Genomic DNA, 26,550 nt, shown 5'->3' with positions numbered 1-26,550 from the left:
GATGAGCACGTGCAGAGGGTGTCGATCAGGTCGAAGAGGGTGAGCCCTGGGCTGGGGGATTGGTATGTGGTAGGTCACGGTTGGATGTGTGTCTCTGCTTTGGTTATGTGCAGATGGGGGGTGGACTCCCCTCGATGCGTAATTGATACAAATACATATACGGTGTGTACGTGCAGTTACATGATAGCGCCGTTTGACAGAGGGTGACTCCCCCAATTTACACAGACGCTATGATGTCGTCCAGCAGGCCCTTCTCGACGGCAGTTTCTAAGCATGGGTTCGTGGCCTCCGTGTGGTCAGCGGCGGCATCTGCGCCGCTGACATGCGTGTCGAGGGCGAGCTTGTTCTTTGCGAGCTGGTGGATTTTCTCCTCGATGGAGTCCCTTGTCACTAGTGTGTGGATCGTGACCTCCTTCGTTTGCCCGACCCGGTGCGACCGGTCTGCCGCTTGTCGGTCATCGTGAGGGTTGAAGGACTGGTCAAAAATGACCACGTGGTTCGCACACACAAGGTTGATGCCGAACCCTCCTGCTTTCGTGGAGAGGATGAAGACTGGGATGGTCGCGTCCTCGTAGAATGTGTCGATGAGCCCCTGGCGGTCGTTCACGGCGGTGGACCCGTCCAGCCGCAGGAACTTGTAGTTCAACGTGTTCAGCACCAGCTCAAGGATGTCCAGCACCTGCGTGAATAGCGAGAAGACGATAATTTTTTCTCGCTTCACTTCGATGACGTCGTGGAGGATCTTCCTCAGGGCAACAATCTTCCCGGAGTCCATCCACTCCTCGTTTTCGAGACGGTACTTGGACAACGTTTTCGGGAAAGTGAGACACAACTGGTGCAACTCGTAGTCGCTCATGTAACTCATGTCCTCCATGATGTACTGTTTGTTCCCGTCCTTCGCGTACGCGGGCTCCCTCAATATCGCTTTACTCATCTGGTCTATCGTTCGGTCTTTATATATGTGCCGGAATAGAAGCGGATGCAAGGAGGCCTTCCGGAGGGACATGATCAGATTCTTCGACTTGACCTCCTTCGAGGTCAGCTTGCCCGTACGCCAGTCCTTGACCGTCTGGATCTCACGGTTGTACAGTTCTTGCTGCGTTTCATTCATCTCACAAATGACTACTTTACTGTGCTTTGCAGGAAGATGTTTCAGCACTTGGTCCTTGCGTCTCCTCAGAATAAACGGAGTCATCATCGTCTTGGCCCTCTTGATGGCATTCTGTACCAACAGTGGGTTGTGGCCCTTGTTGTCATCGGTAGTCTTCGCCTTCTGCTTGAATACTGCGGCTAGGGAATCCTTCTTGGAAATGAAGATCGACGGCATGATAAACTCAAGAAGAGACATCAACTCCTTCAGATTGTTTTGCAATGGTGTACCGGTCAGCAGCAGTCTGAAATTCCCTCGAATCCGCATCAACTTGTTGAACCGTTCAGACATGGAATTCTTCAACATGTGGCCCTCATCGTACACAACAACGTTGAATTGACGGTTTCTTAAAAACGAAACGTCGTACTTGTTGCCGGCGGCTAAATTGTACGTGGTCACCATAACATCATATTGACCCTCGGCCTTCTCCAAAATATCACGTAGGTCTGCCCTCTCCTGTTGGGACCCGTAGTAAGGCTCTACTTTCAAAGCGGGGCAAAATTTTTTGAATTCTCTCAACCAGTTTTCTAACGTCGAGGATGGAACGACAATCAAGTGTGGGCCCGGTTCGTTGATCTGTTTCAAGTATGCAATAAAGGAAATAACTTGACAGGTCTTACCCAAACCCATGTCGTCTGCAAGGATGCATGACAGTTGGTTGTGGTAGAGCAGGTTCAGCCAGTTGATACCAGTTTGTTGGTAATCCTTCAACTCCATTTCTGAAGACAACAATCTTGGTTTGCCCCTGAAGAACTTTATGAGACCCTTGCGACCTCTTTTGTTTACCTGGAATTTCTTCCTATCCACTCCAAACTCTTCATCGTCGGAATCGTCCACCTCCTCAAAGTTCTCCACGTACTCATCATCTTCATCCTCTGCCTCACCGTCTTCGTGTACACGAGTTTTAGCGCGTGTTGTCCTTCGATTCGACTCCTCGCCATCACTAATCTCTCCTGTTGGTGGGGCTGTTGGTGTGGCACTTGATTCTGCTTCATCAAATTCATCGACGACAGCATCAGAATTATCCTCGTCGTCATCAACAGTCATGATCTGCAAACCTTCAACCTCTTCTCCGGCTGTCAACTGATCAGCATCCCCCGTCTGCGCAGACCCATCAGATCCGTTGACTGTGGCCCCCCATTTGGATATCTGCTTAGAGATCAGTGTACCGTACGAAGAACATTTCTTCAACAAAGATTCGATGGCGTTGTAACCCCTAATGGACATCTCCAGTTTCTCTAAAAACCGTTCCCCCTCCTTTTTGGGCTTGATACGTCTCCGCGATGTTGCTTTCTGTTCCTCTTTCTGCTGTAGTTCCTCCTCGGTCATGAAATCCATATCGTTGAACAACACCAGTGAAGTGTAGGGCCTCCTGGATACAATTATCTGTGCCTTCTCGAAAGTCGTGTCCGACAGATCGGCAATATCAAGCGGATCGGCCTCATTCAGAAACTTTAATGTCTGCTCCTCGATATCCATGGCACTGACACCTGAATCCTGATATTCCTCATCACCTTCACTCTCAACGTCCTCGGTAAGCTCGTTGTTCTCTCCCTCTTCCTCCTCCTCATCCCCCTCACTCTCAGTATCAGAGGTCTCTTTGTCCATGAGCTTCCTGGCCCTTTTCTCAAGCAATTTGTCCCTTGCCTTATCCAACTGCGTGACGGCATCCCCTCTGACCAGCTTCCTCTTTTTATAAGCACCAGCTTTGCTCTTCGCCCCCAAGCTGGCTTCAAGATCAGAAACTAAAATTGCCGCTGCTCCCTTGCCTCTAGCCTGCATAACAGACGAGTATCTATCAAAAATGGAAGTTTTTGGTTTGTCAACGGTGATCTTGGTGGACTTGGTCGCATTAGCAGTTTTCCCAATCCCAGAAAACCTCTGCGTCGGCCTAATAGAAGAGTTACCAACGGGTGTCGGGCTCGGTGAGTTTTTAGACCAAGTCTCCCGCTGCGCTTTTATTCTACTCAACCTTGCCCTAGCCAGCTCGAAGTCGAATAGGTTGGACTTGACGACAGCCTGGATAAGTGTGCTGGAAAACCCTGGAAACTCCTTCTCCAGCTCTGCCATCGACTGCACTTTGCCGTCGGTCGCACCATCCGGCTGCGTGACAGTAGCAGCTTTAAGCTCGTTTGGCTTGAAGGCAAACTTTTTCAATGACATGTCCTTAGACCCTGAGATCTTCAGCGGGGAGGACGATGAAGCTTGCCCTTTTTTTGGGGAAGAGCTCTGTGGTACCTGAATTTCGTCAACGCTATCCACCATATGACGTTCCCTCTGCAACGGCTTAGAACTCTACTAAACGGGAACAAACATGCAACAACTAAACTGTACATCCATCGCGTTGAAAAGTTTTAATAAGAACGAAAAAAAATGGAAGAAAGAGATTGTTCAAGGAATTCACTTCTGACGCGTTTTCGCGTTCTGAAGCCATCGATGAGCAGTTTAATGGGTTAGACGGTTATATCTGGTTCCTTTGAGATGGGGTTTAACGTGTACTGCTTGGGATCGAATGGGAGAGGGCAGCTTGGGTTGGGCCATTGCAATGACGTTATGGTTGCGCAGAAGAGCATCGTGCAGAGTAGTGATGAGGTGAGGAAAGTTGTATGCGGTGGTAACCACACGGTGTTGTTGTTGGAGGGTTCCGGTTCGGTACTGGCCACTGGGAACAATGAGTTCGGGCAACTTGTTGGGGGACCAGTGGTGGACTACACGGATTGGGTGGATTGTAACGGTCCGTGGTCCACCCCCAGGGTTTTGGATGTTGCCGCAGGGTGGGAGTTCACTGCCATTGTAGACGAGAACAACATCGTTCGGAGTCGGGGTGCAGGCCCCCGTGGGGAGCTCGGTGTTGGATTGGATACTTGCAGTGGTAATTCAAATAATAGTGGTGGTGGGTTTTGCACAGTGATGGAATGCGGAAGCGATGATGAGGTGAAACTTTTTGCATCGTTCGCCAACTGTGTCGCTGTAGTCACTACAAAGGGAGGTCATTGTACTGTTTATGGGTGGGGAAGTAACACAAAGTGTCAACTGCAGACACCGAAGAGTAAAATCGTTGATCGGCCCGTGGTTATCTACGAGACGGACGACCCTGTTGACTACGCGGCGTTGGGAAAGAATTTCAACGTATTGGTGAACAAGCGCGGAGAAATAGTGCATGCCGCGGGGAATCTCCCCAGTGGCTTCCATTGGGAGCACTGGAAGGGTGTTCCGGGACTACAGGTGCGGTGCATGTGGTCGTCTATCCACATTCTTGATTTGAAGGGGTCTAGGTTATCATTTGGGTTCAATCTGCACGGTCAGTTACTCGACACCGCTTTCCCACAGGACATGTACGTCACAGATACGTGCATGGGCAGTGAACACGGTGTAGTAGTGGTCAAAGAATTGGACGGCTCCCAGCGTGTCCTGGCATGGGGCTGGGGTGAGCACGGAAATTGCGGAAGATTGAGTCCCAACCAATCGGATAGCGATCCCACCAGTGTTATAAACGATAAATCGAACGAGGTAAGTCCATTGAATGAAATTCTAGTTGTTGATCCAGACAAGAAAGTTAAAGTTTGGGGAGGGTGTGCTACCACTTGGATAGTGGTAAGTTCATAAGGGGGAGAGAATCATGGTTAATCTTTTGAATAGCTGTATGGGCGCTTGATGACAGTCATCAAGGAAAGAATATTTACTGGGGACGTTGGATGTTCCAATGGAACTCCGATTCCGGTTTTTTCGCTTCACATAGACCGGTGATATATCCATTTTCCTGGCATCAGTTCGACGAACCCTAGTACCTTCGAAGGGCATTTCCCGCACAGAGGGTATTCGGTAAACACTTAACTTAAAGTTGTCTAGCAAACATGTGTAAGTTACGTGATAGAAGATACGACTGTCCGGTCAACAGTCGCAACAAGGTTATGGCCCTTTTGACATTTCTATCCTGGCGGTCCCCCAGTTTAATAACGGCTATAGTTTCCTGCCGAAATATGTCTGTATTTTCACTGTTGAAGTAAACGATATCAATACGGGACACGATGACTGAGAATACTCCCCGTGTTATAAGTTGCAGACTATGGTTTTACACGGGAAAGTATCTTTCTTGATTCTAGAGGAAAGTTGTACACTTCGTAGTTCGGGAAACGGATCCAATTGATGTAACTTAGCGCCTGCTATTCAAAACTAAAGATGAACTTTTCCTGTTCAAGTTACCAGTATATACGTAATGCCGACTATGTTAAGACTATTATAAAGTTAAGATGTCTCTGGTTCTCTTGTATACAACTATGTACTACTCATATACAAGAGAACTAGAGAACTATTACCATTATAATAATCTTAATATAGTCATTCCGCACAACGGACACTATAAAATTAATTTGAAAAGTGGAAAAAAAGAAGCCCTGTAGGGGGCTCGAACCCCTAACCTTGTGATTAAGAGTCACACGCGCTACCGATTGCGCCAACAAGGCTTAACTTGTTGTTTTTTTAGAAAAAGGGATTATCTTTAAAGATTTATTTTATTCAGGTGCAGATGTGTAAAATCTGCTCTAACTGTTGAGACTCCGTGTCTGAGAGAAGAATAAGTACAATAACTGGCTCCTTAAAAACCTCCCATCATCATCAGATGTCATAAACTGGTTCCAAGAGAAAGGTACATTCACTGACACATACCCGCAGTGCAGAACCTCTCTCTACATTCATCATTTATTTTAGGTGGAGTTCTCTTCACCAATCAAGCCTGCGGTACAGGGTCTGGATAGGCAATTAAAATGGGACCCCTCACCCACAGCGCGAACCGGCCACCTGGCTTCGAAATGAACCACAGCTAAAATCGGTGATGGAACCCCGGTAAAAAAGGCTTTCCTCTTGCGGGTATTAATCACACAACTCAACCTAATCCCCGAACAACACCTCACATTCCCTGGGGCGGCACCAACTTCACTTCCACTACATATTAGTGCACCATTAAGACGCAATTTATTGTCAAAATAAAATTGAATTAAAACAAGATAAAAGTTGTGCGACAACAGAAACACCGATCAGGTACGGAGAATGTGTTCGTTGAACCTCTCGGTGTTGGTTCTTGTTGATTGAACTGTGCAGTAGAAGGGAACATTGGGGATACAGAAATGAGCACGGAAGGTGAGTTGAACAGTGCATCGACGTCGCAGAGCAACGGGACCCCCCGGGTGCGGGATGATGACGAAGAGAGCGCATTGACAAATCTGGAGCAGGTGGACGTGCTCTCCATTCAGGAGGGTGGCCAGCAACTGGATCTGTCGGAGTACTACATCTCCAGCGATGCGGACACTGAGAAGCTGGGGTCTGACGCGATGGTGTTGCCCGGCGAAGAGAAGGGCCATCCACAACTGGCGCAGTTGCTGAAGAATATTGAGAGCGACGCTGACGCTGACGCTGAAGGGAAAACGGCGGTTCAGGAACAAGTCCCAAGCGGCAATGATGGGGCAGAAGGCCTGATATCTCAGGACGAGGAGACTGGGCGAATTGAAACCAGGGACAACAAGAGGGAACTTGACGAGCTCGAAGAGCGCGGGTCCGAAGTCAAGAAGTTGCGGTCAGAGGTAGTCAAGGAGGAAGAAATCAGTGTAGAGGTCCCCGAGTCCACGGTGGAACCTGTAGAGTTGCCCGAGCCCACTGTTGAAGATGTCACGGGTGAAGTCGAGGCAACCATAGAGGAGGGCTCAGGGGAGCGCAGCCCGCCTGTTGTGCAGACACCGGAACCTCCTACTATCCCCAGACCGATACTTACCGATATTACTGTTGAATCGGCCGCCGAGGAGTGTTTGGGGAGGGCAGGCTCTGTTGATGTTGCAGAGAGGGAACGAGCCGAGGAGGGTGAAGGGCAGGATTTGTCGAACGAGGATATAAACAGCGGTTCGAACTCGATGGACGAGGAGAAGCCCGATGTCGAGGACCAACGACTTGAGGCGCTCACTGATATAACTGCCATTGAGCACCAGTTTGCCCAATTGCGCCAGAAACTGTACGAGAATAAGCTCTTCAGGCTTGAACTGGAGTTGCAGATGTGTATGGAGGGGTCGCATCCCGAGTTGCACGGCTTTTACGAGAAAATCGCCTCCATACGAGACTACAAGTTGCGCAGGGCGTACCAGCGGCAAAGGTACGAGCTGAAGTGTATCGATGCGGAGACGCGTGCGTCCCGGACCATGATACACCAGGACTTTTACAAGAAGTGCGGCGACTTGAAGCAGGAACTGCTCTCTGAAACAACACGCCAATGGTACGACATCAACAAGGAGCGCAGAGACATGGACACCGTGGTGCCGGACGTGTCGTACCACGTGCCCGTGAAGATAAGCGGCGCAACACTCGGTTGCATCACCGGATACGCTGCCCCAGCACAGCGCAGACTGCCCGGTGAACCGCTGCGCGAGGACATTGCAGCGGAGAACGTCCAGTTCAGGTACCGGAACAACCCGGTCGACAAGCTCGAGGTCATCGTGGACCGCATGCGGCTCAACAACGAACTGAGCGACCTCGAAGGGTTGCGCAAGTTCTACGACTCCTTCCCGGGCGCCCCCAGCCTCTCTGCGCTGCGGGACTCCGAGATCCAAGACGACATGAAGGCTATCCTGGAGAGACGATGATAATGGCGTGTAACTTTCTAAAGAAGTGTGCCACAGCTGTGGGATTTTGTCTGAGAGTGTTGAACCGATGGAGAAGAACCCGACCTCTCGACACGGGCGCCACTACCGCCAGCAGTGGTCCAACTGGGGTTTGACAGGGTCCGACCGGACCGCGTCACGTGCGCCTCCCACAGTTTGAGCTGCGGACGGCGCGTTGTGGAAATTTCGCTGGAAAATTTTTTCAGTTTTTGCGATGCTGTGACACATTGTGTGATAGTGCGGTATATATATAAGGCCCCAGTCGGTGATGGGCCTGTGTGTTCAAGGGATCAGTGTCAATTGCTGGGTTTGTTTGGGGGTTTGCTAGTCGCACAGCACACCACACTACATTTCACAAATTAATATGTCTCCAAGTGACAAATTCGCTACTTTGGCTGTTCACGCCGGTGAACACACCGATGTCCACGGTTCTGTCATTGAGCCGATCTCTTTGTCGACAACTTTCAAGCAGTCCTCCCCTGCGAACCCAATTGGTGTCTACGAGTACTCTCGTTCGCAGAACCCTAACAGGGACAACCTGGAGAACGCCATTGCCGCCTTGGAAAAGGCCCAGTACGGGCTTGCGTTCTCCTCTGGGTCCGCAGCGACATCTGTGATAATGCAGTCCCTTCCACAAGGTTCTCACGCCGTGTCTATCGGCGATGTCTACGGGGGTACCCATAGGTACTTTACAAAGGTCGCCAACACGCACGGTGTGGAAACGACTTTCACAAACAACCTGCTGGAGGAGTTGCCAAACCTAGTCAAGGACAACACCCGTCTCGTCTGGATCGAGTCTCCAACTAACCCAACGTTGAAAGTAACTGACATCCAGGCTGTCTCAAACGCCATCAAGAAGATCAACAAGGACATTTTGCTTGTCGTCGACAACACTTTCTTGTCCCCCTACCTGTCCAACCCACTGACCTTTGGTGCGGACATCGTCGTGCACTCTGCGACAAAGTACATCAACGGTCACTCTGACGTCGTTTTGGGGGTCCTGGCCACCAACAGCAAGGACATCTACGAAAGATTGCAATTCCTACAGAATGCCATCGGTGCGATCCCATCGCCATTCGATGCGTGGTTGACCCACAGGGGGTTGAAGACGCTGCACTTGAGAGTCAAGCAGGCGTCCGTCACAGCGCAGAAGATCGCCGAGTTCCTCTCCGCGAGCAAGCACGTCGAGGCGGTCAACTACCCTGGTTTGAAGACCCATCCAAACCACGCCGTTGTTCAAAGACAGCACAGAGATGCCCTCGGTGGTGGTATGATCTCCTTCAGAGTTAAGGGCGGTGCCGCCGCCGCTGCCAAGTTCTCTTCCACGACGAGACTGTTCACTCTCGCAGAGTCCCTCGGTGGGATCGAGTCCCTACTGGAGGTCCCAGCTGTCATGACCCACGGAGGTATTCCAAAGGAGTCCAGAGAGGCCTCCGGCGTCTATGACAACCTCATCAGACTGTCCGTTGGTATCGAGGACACGGAGGATCTACTGGAGGACATCAAGCAGGCGCTGGAGGCGGCCGCGGAGAACTAAGGTCCCGTCGTCTAAAGATATACTGTATAAGATGTATATACACTTCGCTAATGCCATTCTCTGTTCATATTAATCCAGCGCCTTCCCGCAATTGGCCCACCAAACAGTTCTCACGCTCTCCGGACCTCTATTATTATTCGTCACTTTTGCCTGTTCCCTCTTTACGTACTCTCTAACTTACTAAATTTTAAAGATATTTCACTGTTCTAAGATCTTGATGGTACTGCCATAAGAGATGGAACGTGAAGGGGGCCGGTCAAGACAGCCATGCAGCGAGTGCTGAGGTCTAGGAGTGGAACTTCCGATGCTGAGCGGGACGTGACTGCAACGGCGGCGGCGCGCGGTCCCAGCAAGCGGCGCAGGAGAGTCGGTGGTGATTCGGAAAACGACACTGCGGGCTCGGACGATGGACTGATAGAGGAACCGGCGACGGGTGCGCCGCGGGCGGAGGGCAGACCCTTTGAGTTGATTGCTGATATACCAGCCTCCGTGGAAGAGCCGCACTACAACTCGATCCTGACGCACCCGCTCTCCGTGCGGGACTCCGCGGTTCTGTACAGTTCACTGATCAGCTCTAGGAGGTCCTGGATCAGAAACTACGGGACCGTGTTCCCGTTGTACTGGAAGAAGGCCGTTGGTATCGACGGTACGGGCAGCGGGTTTTCCATTAAGGACAAGATGCAGAAGATGTGCGAGTGCAACATGGCTGGCGGCCCGCATAGCTTTGTCCTAAGGTTGTTCATTCTAAAGGACGAGAAGGTTGAGGAAAGGTGGGCGACGACCGTCGAGGAGCGGAAGAGGGAGAAGCAATTGAAGAAGTTGACTTTGCAAGAGGAGAAGCAGTTGAAGAGGGAGGCCAAGCAGAGGGCGAAGTTGCAGAAGAAGGAGGAAAAGCTGCGTAAGCAACAGCTGGCGAAGGAGCAGCGACAGAGAAACAAACTACAACAGGAGCAAGCGAAGCAGGAGATGAAGCTCAAGCGGGAGACGAAACGTAAGGAAAGGAAATTGAAACAGACCGCGCCGGACCCGTCGCCCGCGAACGACAGCCAGATGATCGCCAATTTGAACCTTATGGCACAAAAGGACGCCAAATTGAACGCTCTTATGGGCAAAGTGGCAGGAGGTACTGCGGATAAAGCAGAAGTGGAACAGTTCAAGAAAGTGATAGAGATCGCAAGAAGTATGGTTGCACCCCCCCGTTGGAACGCGAAGAAACCCGTTACATCGTCCCCCTCTGGGGTGGCTCCCTCCGGAACGGATACGAAACCCGCTGATAAAGATGTGGTCGCTGTGAAGGGGACTGCCACGAAATCGGTTAAAGTAGAGGGTCAAACTGGGGAATCCCCCAATAGTACTGGCGGGCCTCGCAAGAGGGGTCGGAAACCTAAGGTGGAGACCCCCGGTGTCGTGGTGAAGAAGAGGCCCGGTCGGAAACCAAAGGTGAAGACCGAGGAGGACATTGAGGAGGACAAGTTGACCGCGTTCCAGTTGAAATACATGGAGACGTCAACGCTGGTGATAGAGTTTGCCGAGTCCAAGCATGCACGGTACTATCTGCCGAAGGACAGTATTATAGAGTACGTTCCTGAGACGGACAAGTACCTTCTGTCCTGGATAGCAGTGCACAACAAAAGAGAGCTGAAGAGGTTTGCGCGGAGGAAGAAGGTGGATGTGGACAGCAACGATATGTACTTCTTGCAGGACTGCCCGCCCGTTTTATTCTCGAGCATGACCGTGACGTTGAGTCAGGTTCCAAAACGGTTCCAACCGATTCTGCTACATAGTGTGAACAAAGTCGAGGACGTCCGACGGGTGATGGCGAGGATTTTGGAGATTGGCACGCGATTGTCCGGTTACAACGTATGGTACCAGTTGGACGGATACGACGACGCCAAGCTCGCTGAGCATTACCGGGTAGAGCTGAACGATTTTGAAAGCCAACTGAGAACGAAGAGGTTCAAGCGCACTTAGCTGCTCTGATGGTTTCCCTACATATGGCCACGCGCGGGGGCAGTGGTCCGCAGTATATACAGCATGAGATCTCATTATTATCATTATTATTATTACTATTATTATATTCAGCAAGAGTATTGAACCATGATACCGAACTGTTTCGGTATTTCAATGGGAAACGGTTTTCTCGTATTTGCCACTTGATCCGATGAAGGCGATGCTAGTAGTTCTGTGCCCATTGACAAAAGAAAGCCCTTGAATTTGCATTCCCACAGGACCCTGAGGTTCCTGTCCATCAGCGACGTGGACATCTTCCAGACGTTTGTGAAGTTTGCCGCGTTGAAGTTGTTCTCGAACTGTTCGATGATGGACCTCTCCTCGTCCAGTTTTTGCAAAGACGCCGAGAAAGTGTGCGTTAGATCGTCTAGCAGTTTTTGTGTCTGGACGCTTGGGTGTACCAAGTCAAGCGGCCATTCGATCGGTACGCCGCGCGCAGGTCTCTTCTCTGGAACGCTCGCGCCCGGTAGTCCTGTTTGCCGTCCCCGTCTCCATATTTCGCATCCGAAGGAGAGGTTTGAGTCGATGGAGTAGATGTTGAAATCGTACTTGGCTGTGAATGCGGTGTTTGTCGTCGTTCTTGCCGCGTACGTGGACGAGACGTGACCGAAGAGCGGGTTCCATGAGACGGTTAGTGTGAGTGGTCTACCCGTATTTGCCGCGTGTGTTGCGTATCGGGCACTGACGGAACATGCCGGGTTCAGGGATACGAGTCCCAGCCAAGCCTCGAAGCCGAACGAAAGTACGGAGTTGTTGTACAGTGAGTTGTTGAACTTAGACCCACCTCCGACGTAGTTGTGGAGCACGCGATACCCGAGCAATGCATCGTTGGAGGAAAGAATCCACTCCTGGAAACTGTGGTCCTTGTCGCGTTGCCAGTAGAGTGTGGCGATGTTGAATTGCGGTGTGGGCGCTGGAGTCGCCGAGCTAATGCATTTGACGACGAGTTGCGAGAACGGAGTGCAACGACGTACGATCATCGCCTCGAGTGTCGAGCTGGGGTAGTAGATCCTGCCGTAGTAGAGCGAGTGCGGCCACGCACACTGCCGAGCATCCTGCGCAGCAGGATGCGATGCAGCGGGGGAAGCGTGCAAGGCAACTGGGTCAGAGCCATAGTTCGCATCTTCGGGTTCCAATTGAGTTTCTTGCGCATCATTCTGCTGCTTCGCAGCATCATGGTACGTAGTAGGGTGCTTCCCCGCGACGTCCCTGAACGTCTCTGTAGCGTGTTGCAACCTAACCGCCTCGCTACCCCCGACTAGTTCCTCGACGGCTGCACAGTCAGTATACAAGTACGTGAGCGCACCTGAGACGTTCCCCCAAGAGGCCAAGTCCAAAGTGTTGAAGGAGTGCCGCGTGGCCCGTGTGTGCAGTCTGCAACTTGAACCCGAGGGGCACCGGGAACTGGAGCAAGCTAGCGCGCCCCCGCTGCCGACATTCGCGTACCCGCGGTCCCTGTGCCACCCGGTGGCCGTCTCGAACGTGCGCTGCACATAGTCCATGTAGTCGAGCATTACTGTGGGTGGCGTCCTTGTCTGGTGAGAGGAGAGCCAGTTGAAGAGAATAACATCAACAATTAGTAACAGTGTAAAGAGTCCCATATGGGCGGTATGGCAGCTGAGGGCGATGAATTGGACGGCGAGCTGTCGCGGGCGTTGCAAAGTGAGTGCCTGGGGGTTGCGCGGCAGCGGTCTGGGAGCAGGACGTCGTCGAATCGGAGCGGTGGCCGGCGGTCGTCGAACATCTCGCCAGCGTCGCGGATCTTCCGCAACTTGCTGATCCTGGAAGACTCTCTGCGTGGTCAAGCACGCCGGCAGCGTGCTCTTCGGTGGCAGTACACTGTGTTCCTTTCGTGTCTCGCCGGTGCGGCTGGTTTCAGCGCGTACGAGTTGTACTTGCAACCTGGTGGATCACTCCCCAGGTTGTACTCGCTAGCGTTGCAGTTCATGCTGACGATCATCGTCGTTGCCGTGTTCCTGTTCAACATCAGTGGTCAGTACCGGCGGACTATCGTGTCGCCGCGGCGGTTCTTCGCGAGCACGAACAAGGCATTGAAGCCCCTGCACTTGAGGCTCGTGCGGGTCCCGCGGCGGTGGGACGACTTGGTCAGCGACGCGGTGCGACTCCTCGGGAGTTACTCTGCTGGGTTGCTTCTGTGGGTTCTGCGTGGACGGTGCCGCTGGGTGCGGTTCTTCTGGGCGCACGCGCAGCCTCGAGTCGGCGCCACGGACGTTAAGCTTGTGTTGAGCCCGCGAGCGTTCAGTGCAGAGGTCCGCGAGGGATGGGAGATCTACAGAGATGAGTTCTGGGCACGAGAGGGTGCCAGGCGGAGGCGTGGTCGGGATGGTGCGGGAACTACTGCCGGAGCTACTGCCAGCGCAGACGGCAGTAGCGAACGGACAAAACACTGACAAAACACTGACAACCCACTGACAACCCAATGACAAGTCCCAGACCCGTCATTGGGTCACTAACGAGACTACACTGCCCACCCTCGTTGTAACCATCCCTATGCTTCCCTCCCCCTCATGAGCAACAGAGACAGTATTTAAACGGCGACGGCATCAACGACAACAGCGACAGGGACCTTTAGCCGTCCAGGACCTGCTTACAACTGCAACAATTCCCCCTCCGTCGTCGATGTCTGGCGTGATGCTTCGGTCCGTTGTTGGTTGCGGTAAAGTTGGATTTGGTCTTGGTCTTGGTCTGAAGCGTGAGGTTCGTCTGGACAGCACGGTCGCCCGTGTGACTCGCGGTGTGTCCTGGGGTCCGAGCAAGAGCAAGAGCAGTGCCAAAGTGCTGATGGCCGGTGCTGGGTTGCTTTCTGGTGCTGGGTTACTTGCCCCGCGGAGTAAGGTGATGAACGAGGTCGCCGCGGCACGCCCTTTGCTTGTCACTGAGCAAGGGACAGTGGCTGTGCCCTCGCACGCGCAACGCAAGGCAGTGTACAAGCAGCTGTGTCTTGGGTCCATCCTCGGTGTCGTCTGCGGCGTCGTGATGGTGAAAGTGTCCGGGCTGCTCGTGTACACGACCGTGTTCGGGTTGTTGCTCTTCGAGTGGCTCCGTGCGAGGGGGCTCGTCGACGTCCGTGGCGAGCAACTCATCAAGTTCGGCAAAGCACAGGGCCAGTGGCTTTCGCAGTACGCCCGCATCGAGAGCGTGAACGTGTTCAGGGCCTCGTTCTTGGGGACGCTGGTACTGACGTACTGGAACTCGAATTGAGCCAGGGAGAGGGCTGGTGCCAGAGCCAACGGCGCTGGCAACGATTGGCTCTGACCCTGCAGCTCACGCTCTAAACGTGGCGTCAAGTTTACTCGTTCTTTCGTATGTAGCTATGTACTGGAGTGACTCCAACGTGTGGTTTACCGGCACCAATTGGTTCAATGACTTTGCCGCATGCTTAGACGTAGTTCTTCTGGCGGTTCTTGAAGAACAGCTGGATGATGATGGCCTGCAAGACGCTGATGCCGACCATGATAAGCATGACGAGGAGGGAGAGCCACTTCAGGCGGGACTCTGTGGACGTCACCGTGGACATGTTCCTCCACTCTCTCGCGCGGAGGTAGTTGAGCACTTTCGTGACCTTGTTAAGGTTACGGTCGATCTCTGCGATCGCGTTGTTCGCGAAGATGTCTTCCGCGTTGTCGTTCTCGTGGTTCAGCGTTTCCTCCAACTCGAGGGTCACCTCAACCTTCTTCAACGCAGTCCCGTACGAGTTCGCAAAGCAAAACTTGTACTCACCAACACCAAACGACTTCAGCACAAAGTCCGAGTACTTCTTCTGCTTCTCGTTGACAATCTCGGTCCCGTCTGGAGAGTTGATCGTGAAGTCAACCTCGAAGTTCCCACCGGTGAGAACTTGGTACCCAACGACGAGCGAGTCGTCATCGGACAGCAATTCGTGGTACAAACACTCCTTCGAGAAAGCGGGGAGGTTGATGGCAAACGGTGCGTAGTTCGAGGACGCAGCACTCGTCACATTCAGCGCAAACAGAAACGAAACAATTGACAGCAGCAGCATTTCGTTATTATCCGGATTGACACGGTGGAGGGGGGATAGACACCAATACCTTCGCAGAGTTAAACGCAGGTTCAATCCAATTTACTTCTGTTATTACAAAAGCTAGAACTGAAAAATTGATTAGAATAAGAAGAGGCCAACACACGTGAGTAACAAACCCAGCAGCAACAAGCAACGCGTCAAAGTCTACAGGAATTGAGTGAGACTGGACCTCGTGTTCTTGATTGTTCCCGCGTAGAACGTCCACCATCTTCGACGACGCAAAATCGGCCTGAAAATTTTTTCACTTCAGAGAAGATGCTGCTGTTGTCAGTGACGGTGACGGCGACGGTCCTGTGGGTTTCTGGCGATGGTCTGTCGTGCTGTACAACGCGTTCATCTCTGCCTTCTTGCCGTAAAACAGTTGTCTTTGCAATTGGCACTTTAGTTGGTGCGTTTGTGCAGTGTCTGCAGGAGAATTAGCAATGCGCTGCAGCGTCGTGCGCACTAGCACCGTGTCCCGCTCGTTCAGCGCGAGCAAAGTAGTGCCCTCCCTGTGTAACAACTTGGTCAAAGTCGCGCCAGCGTACTGGACTTTCACCTGAGGGCATGCGTCCATGTACTTCAACGCAATGTTGATCCCATACGGATCCGCATCGACGAACACATGGACCTGAACCGTCTCAGGGACCAACGAAATAAACCGTCTTGTGAGGTTATCTGGGTATCCCTTCCCCGTGACGAGAATCCGGTGTAGCCGAGGGTCCCCCACCCTCGTACACCGAACAAGTTTGTTATAGACTGCTTCCTTCTCCAAGATCACAACGGTGACACCTGTCCCATCCTGTGGGAGTGTGAGTGTCGTCCTTTCATCGAGGTACGGGATCAAATGCGACTCCATCGGGTTCAAGCACAGCGATACAGGGGTCCTACGCGCCCATCGGAGCGTGATCGGACACGTACTGAACACAAGGCCCTTCTGCGCTGGAACCACGTTCAAGTCGGCCAGCGACTTCAACTGGAAAGCCGTCTGCAGCACTTTGAGCGTACCCGTGACGGTCTCTTGGTTCCTGAACAACTCGACGTTCGAGTAGTACACGTCCCTTGTCGTACTCGTTTCGCCCTGCGCAACCCGCTGCTGCACCACGCGGAGCAGCGCCAGCAGAACCGCCACTCGCCGGAGGTTCCAGTGAACTTGCTGCTCATCGCCCGACCGGCCGCAGAAGGGCAGCAAAAGTACCCGCCGCCGCGGCGTGGCCACAATTAACTGGACAGTCTCACCGTGTTGCTCAATGGCTCGTGAACACAGGGATAGTAACTCGTGGATCCAAGAGGGTATTCCCCCTAAACCATTCCCCGCGTTCAAGTGCACCTCGCGGACGGCCGGTTCTAGCATCTGGATGAGTTCAGATTTTGAGGGACTGCTTTGTAACAATTGTGACAGATCTCGCATTGGTTTACTAGTCGCTTTACGAGTCCCACACTGTCTACCTGGATCCGAGTTTTTGGTTAACCGCTAAAGTTATTATTTACTACGTGAAAGTGCATTACACGGTGATATGTACATGAAGATAGATAGATAGAATTGAAGACCGCTGTTGGCAACTCTCTGGGGATCAGTCGAACCTCTCCTCGAGGTACTTTAACCTGCTTCTGAAGTGGTCGTTGCTGAAGAAGCAGCCTCTGAAGATTCTGCGCGACGCCTCGCTCGAGAAGATTTCGTTTCTTGCGTGGAGGATCCGTCGGTTGTTGAAGATGACCGCGCAATTCTTCGGGATCTTCATCATCAGCTGGTTCGCCGGGTTGTTGATCGAGTCCTCGAACATCTCGAGACCTCTGACAAAGTCTTTAAAAGTGAACCTCTCGATCGTCTTCCCAGGTGTCGTGCTCACCTCCTTCTGCGGCGCCTTGTTGTAGATCCCGTACGTGAAGGGTGCCTGGTAGGGGGGCGAGTAGTTGATTTGCTTGATCAGGTACTCGTAGTTGCTGATCTCGACGTTGTGTTCATTGGAATCAAACTGCTCGATGATCGGTTTCGACTGGTAGTACCTTTTGTCGTCCTTCTTGTAGGAGTAGTTGACGGGCACGATCTGCAGCGCCTCGTACGCCTCCGTGTCCGTTTCTCTGATGTGTCTCGTCGCGTTGAATGCGTCCACGTAGATGTTTTCGCCCCCAGCGGTCTCGTTCCTTGCGCACTGCAAGATTTGGAACCCGGGCACGTTCTCCAAGTACGTCAGGTCCTGGTGGAAGGGCAGCCTCTTATTCGAAAACGTGATGTTCGAGTGGTTGGGTTTTGTGTTGTCCACCTCGAACACCTCGCCGTATATTGTCTTACGCAGAGGTCCCACCCGATGGCACAGATCCTGCAGCGGGTCCAAGTCCGCTGACAACTCCGGCAAGTCCGTGATCATTACAATCCCAAACTTTTGTAACTTGATAAGCGTTTGGTACAGTACCTTGTCATCGGTCATGTACTCGTTGTACTTGTACCTGAACGAATCCAAGTGCTTGTTGAAAAGAGTGGCATCCCAGATCACGGGTTTGTGCTTCGAAGATTGGTTTCTCAGAGACCTCGAGACATAAGTGGACCCCTTGTACCTGTACAAGAACTCCAGCGGGTAATCATAGTGGTCACCATCCCTCCATGTGATGGACAAAGCTTGGCCATTCTCAGTGATGTCCACTTTTTCCGGCGTGAAATGGCGTGGTTCGGACGCCAACTGGCCCGTAGTGAACAGTTTCTGACCCGTGTCCGCATCCACGGAGTCACTAGACCTGGAGGCATCCCTCAAGAAGATATTGTTGAAGCACACGGTGAAAGGTTTAGCCCCAGAACAGTCATCGGTCAAAAAGGAGACCGTAGTGGACTCCGGCGTTGCATTGGAGGTCAAGATCGTACCACCTACCTTCCGATTTGCGTTCTTCGATAGGTACCTTAACGTAATCCCATGGCGCACAGCGCCCACACTGTTCAGTAACGTACGAGAGCCGAAAGTGACCCTATACATACTTGGCGTTCGCTCCACTCCTGCTTGTCTTTTGAGTATTAGCTAGTTTTGTGACCACTCAATTGGAGACTTTCAAAAGCTTCTAGCAACCTATATCAGACCGAAACAGGTATTATTGTAATTTGAGTCAAGTAACACTCACTTGAACTCTCCCGACACCACTGGTATTCTTGGTTCACTTGTTTCCTCTTGGACGTAATGAGTCTCCACCCCCTTCCTTCGCTTCGAAAATATAATATAGAGTATAGTTTGATGGTCACGCCGCACAGTAAGCTCCTTCTACTTTGAACAGTCGCCGATACTATAAGCAATACCCGACCTACTCACCCTCCCCCCAGAAGTTGCTGTATCTTAGGGTCTAAATAAGCGGTAATCCGGTACGTTCGATTGCTGTGGGGACGTTCACAGCTATCCATCAAGAACACTGGAGGCACAGTTCGTCAATTCTGGTCGCCGCGCGATTCGTCACCAATACTTCCCTTTTTGAGACTCCCGGACGGGCATGCCACTCATGAGCCTTCACACCTGAGAAGTAAACTGGTCACTGTACGTGAGTTAGTTAATTGATCTGTAAGATCACTTCTACTGCTGTGCGAGCGAACAACCGGCCATCTAATAATTGGAGAGAAACTACTGCACTAAACGTCTGTCCAAGGAGGTGCTCAATTGTACAACCTCTTTACTTGTTGTATACGATAATTTCATAGGTGAAATGTGGTCGATACATTGGCGATGGTTGACTCGAAGTATGGACTCATTCATTCTCATATGCAGCGGAATGGTTGAAACACAATCGCTTCTTGTGCGGAGCAAAAGCATATTGTCCCCATTATATATATACATTTTGCGGTGATGGAAAGGCCATAGCACCGTTCAAATGCGTCATATTGAGATCAAAGGGAAGTGGAATTGGGGTGGGGACAAACTCTAAATGGTACGGATTCAGCGAAAGAGGACCAGAACTTTAAGCTCTCCAAATCTTTGCCTGAAAATGTCAAACACTGGAACAATTGATTCTAGCGGGACGGGATCGAGAACGGGTTCTATAGTACTTACCGTCGCTAATGTATGAGGACACTTCAAGGAATTACTGTTGATCTGTGTGACCCTTGACCTGATATCTCGGTGCTCTTCCGACAGTACTGCCGGAAAACAGATGGGTATATTGGTAGATATCCATTGAAGCTCTGCGTTGTCAGTTTTTGTCACATGAGAAAGTGTTTGGGCCACCGCGCGGTCTAATTCGGTGCTGCTCTCTTAGCATAAGTTAACAAGCAGTAGCAGTAACAGAACCTGATCTCAATTCGCCGGATGGTTGTAAACTCATTTGTTCATCCTGACTTTTGTTACAAGCTATAAATTGCATCTATCGCATGCACAGTTTCCCTATGCAATGAAGTTATCTTATAATTATTACACGCTAGATGTTGTGTTGCATACTTCGCATCCCCTTACACAAATTAGACCATAAGAAAACGCAAGTCGCCCACGCGGAATCCAGTTAAAATACAATTGCGCTACCTATTAACTTTTTGCATTCTTCGAAAACCTTCCAAACCCTTCCTAGATTACAACAACGATATCGATTACTAGTGCAAGTTTCAGGTGGCTCCTCTGATATAGGTCGACAACTACCCATAATAATACTGCCCTCGGTAACCACTGGCTCTGAGCTCTCGGTCATATATCTACATCTCGAAGCCTCTAAAGCATCCTTATTTGTACCATTACTGATTAGGACATATTCGAAGGTAAGAAAAAGCTGGCATATATTAGTGAGCTACTGTTGTATAACCAGATCTATAAAAACATCGGAATGCAGATGCCAGATAGGGCATAAATCCTCAACATCCCGGTACTATTGATTAAACCTCCTGTGAAAATAACAATGTTATGCAAGTATGTGACGTTAACACTCAAGCGTTACATGAACATGCATAAAACACAATTGCGCCTTTCTCCACAATCACTGCATTGTTTAATAGGGCATCTCTACCACTGGTGGCAGTCGTGTCTTGCGTTACGACCCACCCAGTAACAATTCGAGAAAGGGAACACATAGCCTCCTACTACCAAAACCATATTTCTGGATACTGTTTTGTTTCAGTGCTGCGCACAGCACAGAAGTCAACAGTTTTTTTAGCACGTATTGGTCCTCTCAGCCTTTTAAACCAGATACAAATATGCCAAACTGTGCATCGCGAAATCTTCTCGAAATTCTGTCTCCGAACCTTGTGAACGGGCAGTGTGAAACACCAAACGAGGCAAAAGTACCCACGTTTCCTGATTGTGCAGGCCCCCCCCCTCAAATATTTTTTTGATCTTGCGGCGAAACACGGCGCTGCCGACGCTCCTACTTATGAGCAGAAAAAATCGTATATGTTATGTGAACACAAAGCTCGAGATGGTTTCTAAAAGGGCCAATTAACAGGGTGCGAAACCCTTCTTCCACTAAGAGGGAAAAGGAATTGTTTCGTAAGAATTCAGCGATTCTTGACCGCCCCAAGTCAATGGATAATGACATGAATCGAGATGAGCGCAATGTTGTACGAGCTTAATCACTGTGGAACCTTAGTACGCAGCTAGAGTGTCGACGCCCTCCTGGAGGTGGAGGTATCATTTGCCTGTTGATTTGGCGTCGTTTCCTTGTTCTCGTTTTGTAATGACGTGTCGTTTCCTTGTAGGGAATGTGTGGTATGGATAGGTTGCATCTCTATATCTTCCGTGAGTTCTGGGCTGCCGTTACGGAAATGTTTTGGGTAGTAGTACTTGTAATATATGTACTGTCCAGCAATGTAAAAGTCGAGCGCCATTTGGAAGAATGCGAAGAAGAAGAAGAGCACGGAAATATTCTTTGCTCCAAAGACCAAGTACGCGATCTTGACAGTGTCCCCGCACAGCCAGCTCACCAGCAAGATCTGTTTAAATCCCTGCACGGACTTCAAAGTGTAAAGGATGGCAATCTGGGGCAACGGGAGCAGGGCCTCCACGAAAAGTCCGAGGGACCCGATGATGGACCCGAGCCACTGCGCCAATTCATCCCAGTTCAAAATCTTCGAGATCGAAAATGTTAAGAGTATCTGCACAGTGGCGAACCCACTTAGGAACTTCCAGTACATGAAGTCCTCGTTCCACTGCCAGAAGGACATGACTCTCTTGTAGCTCGGATCGAAGAACTTCAAAAACTTGTAAAAAAACACCAGCAGGAACTTGTACAGACACGCTGCAAACCTCTTTATGTTGATCAGTAGCGCCCAATCCTCGGACTTCAGTGATTTCCACTGGACCGTTCCGTAATGCTCCTCCCACACCTCGAAGAGCAGCTTTTGCAAAGACTCGACATCCTTCAAATAGTCGTACTTGTACTCCATGGGCCTGTATTTCAAACTTGTCTTCAGCAAAACTACTTGGATTAACACCATGACCACACTCTGCCGCAGCAATGCAATCTCGTACGGTGTGATCAGGTAGTAAGATATTCTCAAAATGGATGCAATGAGCATCGTCGCGCAGATGTCTATAGAAAACCCTAAAGCGGTTTGACTCTGTTCTATGCTGATGACCGTGGATCCGTAAGAGAACAGCGGCGTAAAGCTGATCATGTTATTCGCGACGAATTGCATCGTGAGCCACTCAGGCAAGTAGAATTGGTCAATACGCGGCAGGTAGGCACTCAACGTGTCCCCCACAGCTGGCGGCTCGCTTACCACATGTTCAGCGAGCTCCATTCCAGAACGGCGACGGCGGAACTTTACACTATAAATCTCCACGTCAAAATTCTCCTTTCTCTATCTCCACTCTTGTAGATAGTTCTATGACCCACTCTGTTCCTGCTGCGATTGACTGTACAAGCTCGCACGCACACCTACAAGCATCACACGGATAAACACGGTACATGGCTGCGTGCATCTTCTCCCGGGTCTTTATATTTGTGTTCGTACTAAAAAATAACTGTCAATTCCAACAGTAAAAAATTTTCACTTTTAGCCGAGGCGCACAATACATTCCCGTGTACAGTCAAGGTTGTTTAATGGAGGAGGAAGTCATTGACCATTCTCGTTATCAAGCTGATTCCCCCGCACTATATGCCGTACCGACTCCAGGTATAATTGTTGTTGTTGTTTTGGTTCGGACATGGGGGGGTTTAACATCGATATATATATAAAAGGAAGAAGAAACCCACTGTCACTGATGGTTCCGTAATTGAGGCTACATTATTTGGTGATCAGGCGGGAAAAACATTGAGAAACTTACTGAGTGATTCATCTTTACAATAAATCACAGCAAACTGCGCATACCGAAATATCTGTATCCAGATGTGACGCGCACTAGGTACTTATCTAGTGTAGATGATTGTACCTGTGATTACGCAAGTGCTGAAAACCATATAGCGCACCAAGTGTGTTATGACTGGAAGATGAGTGTACCTGAGGTCGTTATTATACATGCAGAATACGTGGTTAAAGTACTTATATCAACTGTACTTACTTGTTTAAATTTACATTCTGAGATAGGCTTGTAATTTGTCGAAGCAAACACCTGGTGTCAGTACGTAACCTCGCATTCTCCTGTCATGAGGCTACCCTTGACATCTCGGTCCTGTAATTATTTAACAGTACTGTGTTCCGTATGGTAATAGGCCATGAGTCTATTACAAAATGATGGTCACTTCCCATCCCCAAATTAGAGAGCCCAATCGCTGTGTTATAATTCGGTTAACCAATATAAGTGATCCAAATAGTAATATTGAAATATAGGGTAGTAAATACTTGATGAGCGTATTATTAAAGAATGGGAACCTCAATTACTACCGATGGGAGAGTTGTGCATATACTGCTCTATACCATTAACAATTACCTCTCATTCTTCCACTGTGATAACATTCTCTTCTGTTGGAAAATCGCTAATCATGAAATTGATGTTCGCAGATCCCACCTCTTCCTATGTGTATTATTTTTTTTCCATCAAGTGATTGAAACGCACATATGGTCAATGGATTGACTACGCAAACATATATGGGTGTCTGCAAAAACAGTCAAGAGATATGAAAATGGCAGAATGAGGCTCGATATCGGACATTATAGTTTTTCCCTTTCTTCAGTCGTCGTTCAATCAAAGATTGGTATAAATAATAAGGGCTTTCGTAATAACCGAAAAAAAAATGTTCCTCAATTTTTTGGAGTAGTCCTTAATTGAACCCAAGTTCCGTATAGGATGACACTTACCAGCCAGCTGAAATAGAAAATTTGAATATGGGCTCCGTAAAAGTTGTCGGCAGCTTCACAAGTCGCTGGACAAAGTGTCCTCTTAACGTAACCCAATGACTAAAAGGGAGCCCATTACATCTCCGGTAACCATTTAATATCGATTGAATCCATAAGGACATTAACGAATTTTTGAACAAAAATTCAAGAATACTAACTAGAGAAGACTTTCGAAAAAAAGCAACTTCCCCTAGAACAAACTGTGTGAGATTGACATATGCGATGTTTTTGAACGAAGTTCTCGAAGCTTCTCAATTGATTGTTAGCTGTTCCTCTTTGCCAAGACATACTTAAGTATCAGATTAATTATTTTAAACCTTGTATAACGGTTTCTTGCCCTCACAGATATAAGGAAAGAATATATATAAAATAAGTAGATAGAAATAATCTGTAATGAGAATTGCTTCGAGAAAACGTTCTATATCGTGGCTATTCATATGATTTTTTCTGGAAGAAATATCACACAAGCTTACGATGCGCTATAATTTCGTAATTTGATTTTTGAGATAAATCCCAAAACTATCTCGTCTTATTTTTTATCCACGTATCACCTTCCACAGAAGGCTGCGTACTGTCGTGTGGATAGTTCTGTCGGGTCGTAAACACCAATCGTAGCATTTGCCCCTATTCATAAAACTCACAATAGAGATATAGTAACTCATGCACCGAGAAGGGGGAGCAATGTCGTATCTCTATTTTCAACAGTTTTATCTTAATAAAGGCAAATGAATTAAGTAAGCATTCTACTCATGCTACAAGATTTCGTTACTCTCAGTTGGTAGCTACCTGAAAAACTCTCTTTTAAGAAAAACACTAAACGCAAACCTCTGAACATTTGAACAAACAGCTGATTTTATTTCCCAGCTCTGGATTTCCAGGTGAACTTACAATGTAACATTAACTGTCACCATATTAGGGGAGGGGTGGGGGTAGTCGCAATATTTATTTCCCTAACGTACTTTTTATAAGTAGAGACTTCTGACATGTGAGCGCCACACCCTGTTGAAAGACCAAGACCCTTATATTCCATAAATATTATTCCTTAGTTATATATTTCTAAAAGTATTGGCTAGTTAGACAGAAGATCTTCTGTGTACAAAACCTGCACCAAGAAGGTATATGCACGATGCAGGTTCGTTGGTAAACATTTCATTAAGTAGCTTTTTCTTCACCGTGGCTATTTTTTATTGGTCTAAAATAAAAGGTGGTTGAGTTTATTTACTCTTTTATTATACTGCTTTCTAAGTATATGCATGCTGATCTCCTTCGTCATGCATTGGTGAAAAATATCAATTCTTTCGCATAACCGGTCTATATAAATGCGAGACTTTTCCATGGCTAAGGGTATAGTTCCAATTTATTACAACGTTGTATCAGAGCACATATTACCTTATTTTTGCTTCATTGCTTGCTTATCTTGGAAGATTATGTTTTTGGTCGTACATTGCTCAAACGGAATATTTCATAAATTCTATTTATGACCTATTTGCTGAATATAGAAAATGACTATTATAGGGGTGATAAGATATCATCATAGGCATAAACATTATATGAAACGAGAATGAAACGTGGCAACTATAGTGATACGTGGCAACTATGAAACGTATAACAATATTGCCACGTATGTCGCACTATGAAACATAATCCTATTCTGAGAATATCTGGGAATTTCTCACATATATAAAGACTAGTTATATCTATAGTATCGGTCTCTATCTTTCTGGACATACAAAAGAGACCATCGAACCTTATACTTATATAGTATAACTAAGAAGTCAATTTATCTAAGTCATCTCTCATACTCTACTTAAAATGGATAGTCACGGCGAAAAAGACGATATCCAACATTTAAAAGAATAGTTGTCCACATAAGCATTTAATAGTTGATCTGCTATATATAGTTTTATGTAGAATTATTTCATTGATAATTCATACTTTACCAAACAGATAAAGTACAGAATAATAATAAACAATATCTTCTTGGTGAATGCAAAATGGTTTATCCTGGAATATAGTGCTGGAGGCTAAGAATGACGATGCACTACGCATTTTTGAGGTGTGGCAGGGTTTTCCAGCAGACGGTCTGTGCCGAACGTCGGAAGCTCCTCCCCCGTATACGCATTATATAGGAGAGTTACATAAACTGTCGATGAACTGTTTTCACCTTTTATATGACGATAAGCAATGTAACATTGTACGAAGCCGGATTTCCAATATCCAACACAAACTAACCACCAAACCTGTATTGTACAGTGCACAAATATCCGTTCCTCCTGTGTAATAAATAAACTTCTTCAGTTGGGCTCACTAGGTTAAAAACTCATCTTTCCCGCCGTGTTGTGCTATATTATGATTTTTGAGAGAACAATTGTCCGTAAATTGATTGATATGAATTTGCAAACGTTTGCGAAATTTTAGAGTGCTTGCGGTCAATTTAGGACATCCAACATTTAGATGCTGACTGTTCCGGATGGTTTATCGACGCTGTTAGAAAACATATTTTTAAAGTAGTAGTAGTATATAGAAGTGATATAGTAACAAAAAAAGGAGAGTTGAAAAATAAAATACTGTTTGGTTCACAAACGCTCAAAAAAAATACCAATACTTTAACAATAACAAATAAAACATGAAGTTATTAGTCTTGTATCGCATGTCGTGCAGAGGAGGAATTAAACTTCCTGGGACAATTCCTATACCAAAGAAACGAGAAGCGCTACCAACGAAAATATTGTGCGCCTGCTCATTCTGTAACTCCCTAAACCTTCGTTACCAGCAGTTGATACGTGCAGCACCGCAGCGGAGGAAGTACTTTCCCTTGGTACCAGAATTGGTCGCACTGGAGCCACCAGAAGCAGAACTTGGCTGCAAGGTGACTCTTGTACTGGATGTCCTTGAATCCGATTTCTTCCCACTTCTATTGATCGAGGAAACCACATTCAA

The 26,550-nt window shown here is 48.7% G+C and overlaps 12 protein-coding genes and 1 non-coding gene across 13 annotated transcripts; 6 read left to right on the top strand and 7 right to left on the bottom strand.

The window, feature by feature from the left end:
- Nucleotides 1-217: 217 nt before the first annotated feature.
- On the bottom strand, nucleotides 218-3,415 carry FUN30 (DNA-dependent ATPase FUN30; the record flags this gene model as incomplete). Its single annotated transcript, XM_022607915.1, has 1 exon — nucleotides 218-3,415. One exon carries the CDS (start codon nucleotides 3,413-3,415, stop codon nucleotides 218-220), a length of 3,198 nt encoding a protein of 1,065 aa, XP_022464463.1.
- A 216-nt stretch (nucleotides 3,416-3,631) lies between these two features.
- ATS1 (Ats1p) lies at nucleotides 3,632-4,756 on the top strand (the record flags this gene model as incomplete). The annotated part of the gene is made up of 1 exon (XM_022607914.1): nucleotides 3,632-4,756. One exon carries the CDS (start codon nucleotides 3,632-3,634, stop codon nucleotides 4,754-4,756), a length of 1,125 nt encoding a protein of 374 aa, XP_022464462.1.
- A 784-nt stretch (nucleotides 4,757-5,540) lies between these two features.
- On the bottom strand, nucleotides 5,541-5,613 carry KNAG0Dtrna4K. The gene has a single exon. It is a non-coding gene; the product is annotated as a tRNA-Lys (tRNA).
- A 660-nt stretch (nucleotides 5,614-6,273) lies between these two features.
- DEP1 (Rpd3L histone deacetylase complex subunit DEP1) lies at nucleotides 6,274-7,773 on the top strand (the record flags this gene model as incomplete). Its single annotated transcript, XM_022607913.1, has 1 exon — nucleotides 6,274-7,773. One exon carries the CDS (start codon nucleotides 6,274-6,276, stop codon nucleotides 7,771-7,773), a length of 1,500 nt encoding a protein of 499 aa, XP_022464461.1.
- Nucleotides 7,774-8,155: 382 nt separating this feature from the next.
- On the top strand, nucleotides 8,156-9,328 carry CYS3 (cystathionine gamma-lyase CYS3; the record flags this gene model as incomplete). Its single annotated transcript, XM_022607912.1, has 1 exon — nucleotides 8,156-9,328. The coding sequence occupies one exon, from the start codon at nucleotides 8,156-8,158 to the stop codon at nucleotides 9,326-9,328; it is 1,173 nt and encodes a 390-aa protein (XP_022464460.1).
- Nucleotides 9,329-9,595: 267 nt separating this feature from the next.
- SWC3 (Swc3p) lies at nucleotides 9,596-11,299 on the top strand (the record flags this gene model as incomplete). The annotated part of the gene is made up of 1 exon (XM_022607911.1): nucleotides 9,596-11,299. The coding sequence occupies one exon, from the start codon at nucleotides 9,596-9,598 to the stop codon at nucleotides 11,297-11,299; it is 1,704 nt and encodes a 567-aa protein (XP_022464459.1).
- A 107-nt stretch (nucleotides 11,300-11,406) lies between these two features.
- MDM10 (Mdm10p) lies at nucleotides 11,407-12,852 on the bottom strand (the record flags this gene model as incomplete). Its single annotated transcript, XM_022607910.1, has 1 exon — nucleotides 11,407-12,852. One exon carries the CDS (start codon nucleotides 12,850-12,852, stop codon nucleotides 11,407-11,409), a length of 1,446 nt encoding a protein of 481 aa, XP_022464458.1.
- Nucleotides 12,853-12,948: 96 nt separating this feature from the next.
- On the top strand, nucleotides 12,949-13,749 carry SPO7 (Nem1-Spo7 phosphatase regulatory subunit SPO7; the record flags this gene model as incomplete). Its single annotated transcript, XM_022607909.1, has 1 exon — nucleotides 12,949-13,749. One exon carries the CDS (start codon nucleotides 12,949-12,951, stop codon nucleotides 13,747-13,749), a length of 801 nt encoding a protein of 266 aa, XP_022464457.1.
- Nucleotides 13,750-13,978: 229 nt separating this feature from the next.
- FUN14 (Fun14p) lies at nucleotides 13,979-14,560 on the top strand (the record flags this gene model as incomplete). The annotated part of the gene is made up of 1 exon (XM_022607907.1): nucleotides 13,979-14,560. One exon carries the CDS (start codon nucleotides 13,979-13,981, stop codon nucleotides 14,558-14,560), a length of 582 nt encoding a protein of 193 aa, XP_022464456.1.
- Nucleotides 14,561-14,738: 178 nt separating this feature from the next.
- Nucleotides 14,739-15,359, bottom strand: ERP2 (Erp2p; the record flags this gene model as incomplete). The annotated part of the gene is made up of 1 exon (XM_022607906.1): nucleotides 14,739-15,359. The coding sequence occupies one exon, from the start codon at nucleotides 15,357-15,359 to the stop codon at nucleotides 14,739-14,741; it is 621 nt and encodes a 206-aa protein (XP_022464455.1).
- Nucleotides 15,360-15,642: 283 nt separating this feature from the next.
- SPO11 (DNA topoisomerase (ATP-hydrolyzing)) lies at nucleotides 15,643-16,791 on the bottom strand (the record flags this gene model as incomplete). The annotated part of the gene is made up of 1 exon (XM_022607905.1): nucleotides 15,643-16,791. The coding sequence occupies one exon, from the start codon at nucleotides 16,789-16,791 to the stop codon at nucleotides 15,643-15,645; it is 1,149 nt and encodes a 382-aa protein (XP_022464454.1).
- Nucleotides 16,792-16,954: 163 nt separating this feature from the next.
- AIM17 (Aim17p) lies at nucleotides 16,955-18,346 on the bottom strand (the record flags this gene model as incomplete). The annotated part of the gene is made up of 1 exon (XM_022607904.1): nucleotides 16,955-18,346. One exon carries the CDS (start codon nucleotides 18,344-18,346, stop codon nucleotides 16,955-16,957), a length of 1,392 nt encoding a protein of 463 aa, XP_022464453.1.
- A 2,582-nt stretch (nucleotides 18,347-20,928) lies between these two features.
- ANY1 (Any1p) lies at nucleotides 20,929-22,074 on the bottom strand (the record flags this gene model as incomplete). The annotated part of the gene is made up of 1 exon (XM_022607903.1): nucleotides 20,929-22,074. One exon carries the CDS (start codon nucleotides 22,072-22,074, stop codon nucleotides 20,929-20,931), a length of 1,146 nt encoding a protein of 381 aa, XP_022464452.1.
- Nucleotides 22,075-26,550: the final 4,476 nt, after the last annotated feature.

This window comes from Huiozyma naganishii, chromosome 4, assembly GCF_000348985.1.
Source record: "Huiozyma naganishii CBS 8797 chromosome 4, complete genome".
NCBI classification, from domain to species: Eukaryota; Fungi; Ascomycota; class Saccharomycetes; order Saccharomycetales; family Saccharomycetaceae; genus Huiozyma; species Huiozyma naganishii.
The sequence above is the reverse complement of the archived record's forward strand: the minus strand, read 5'-3'. Positions and strand labels throughout refer to the sequence as shown.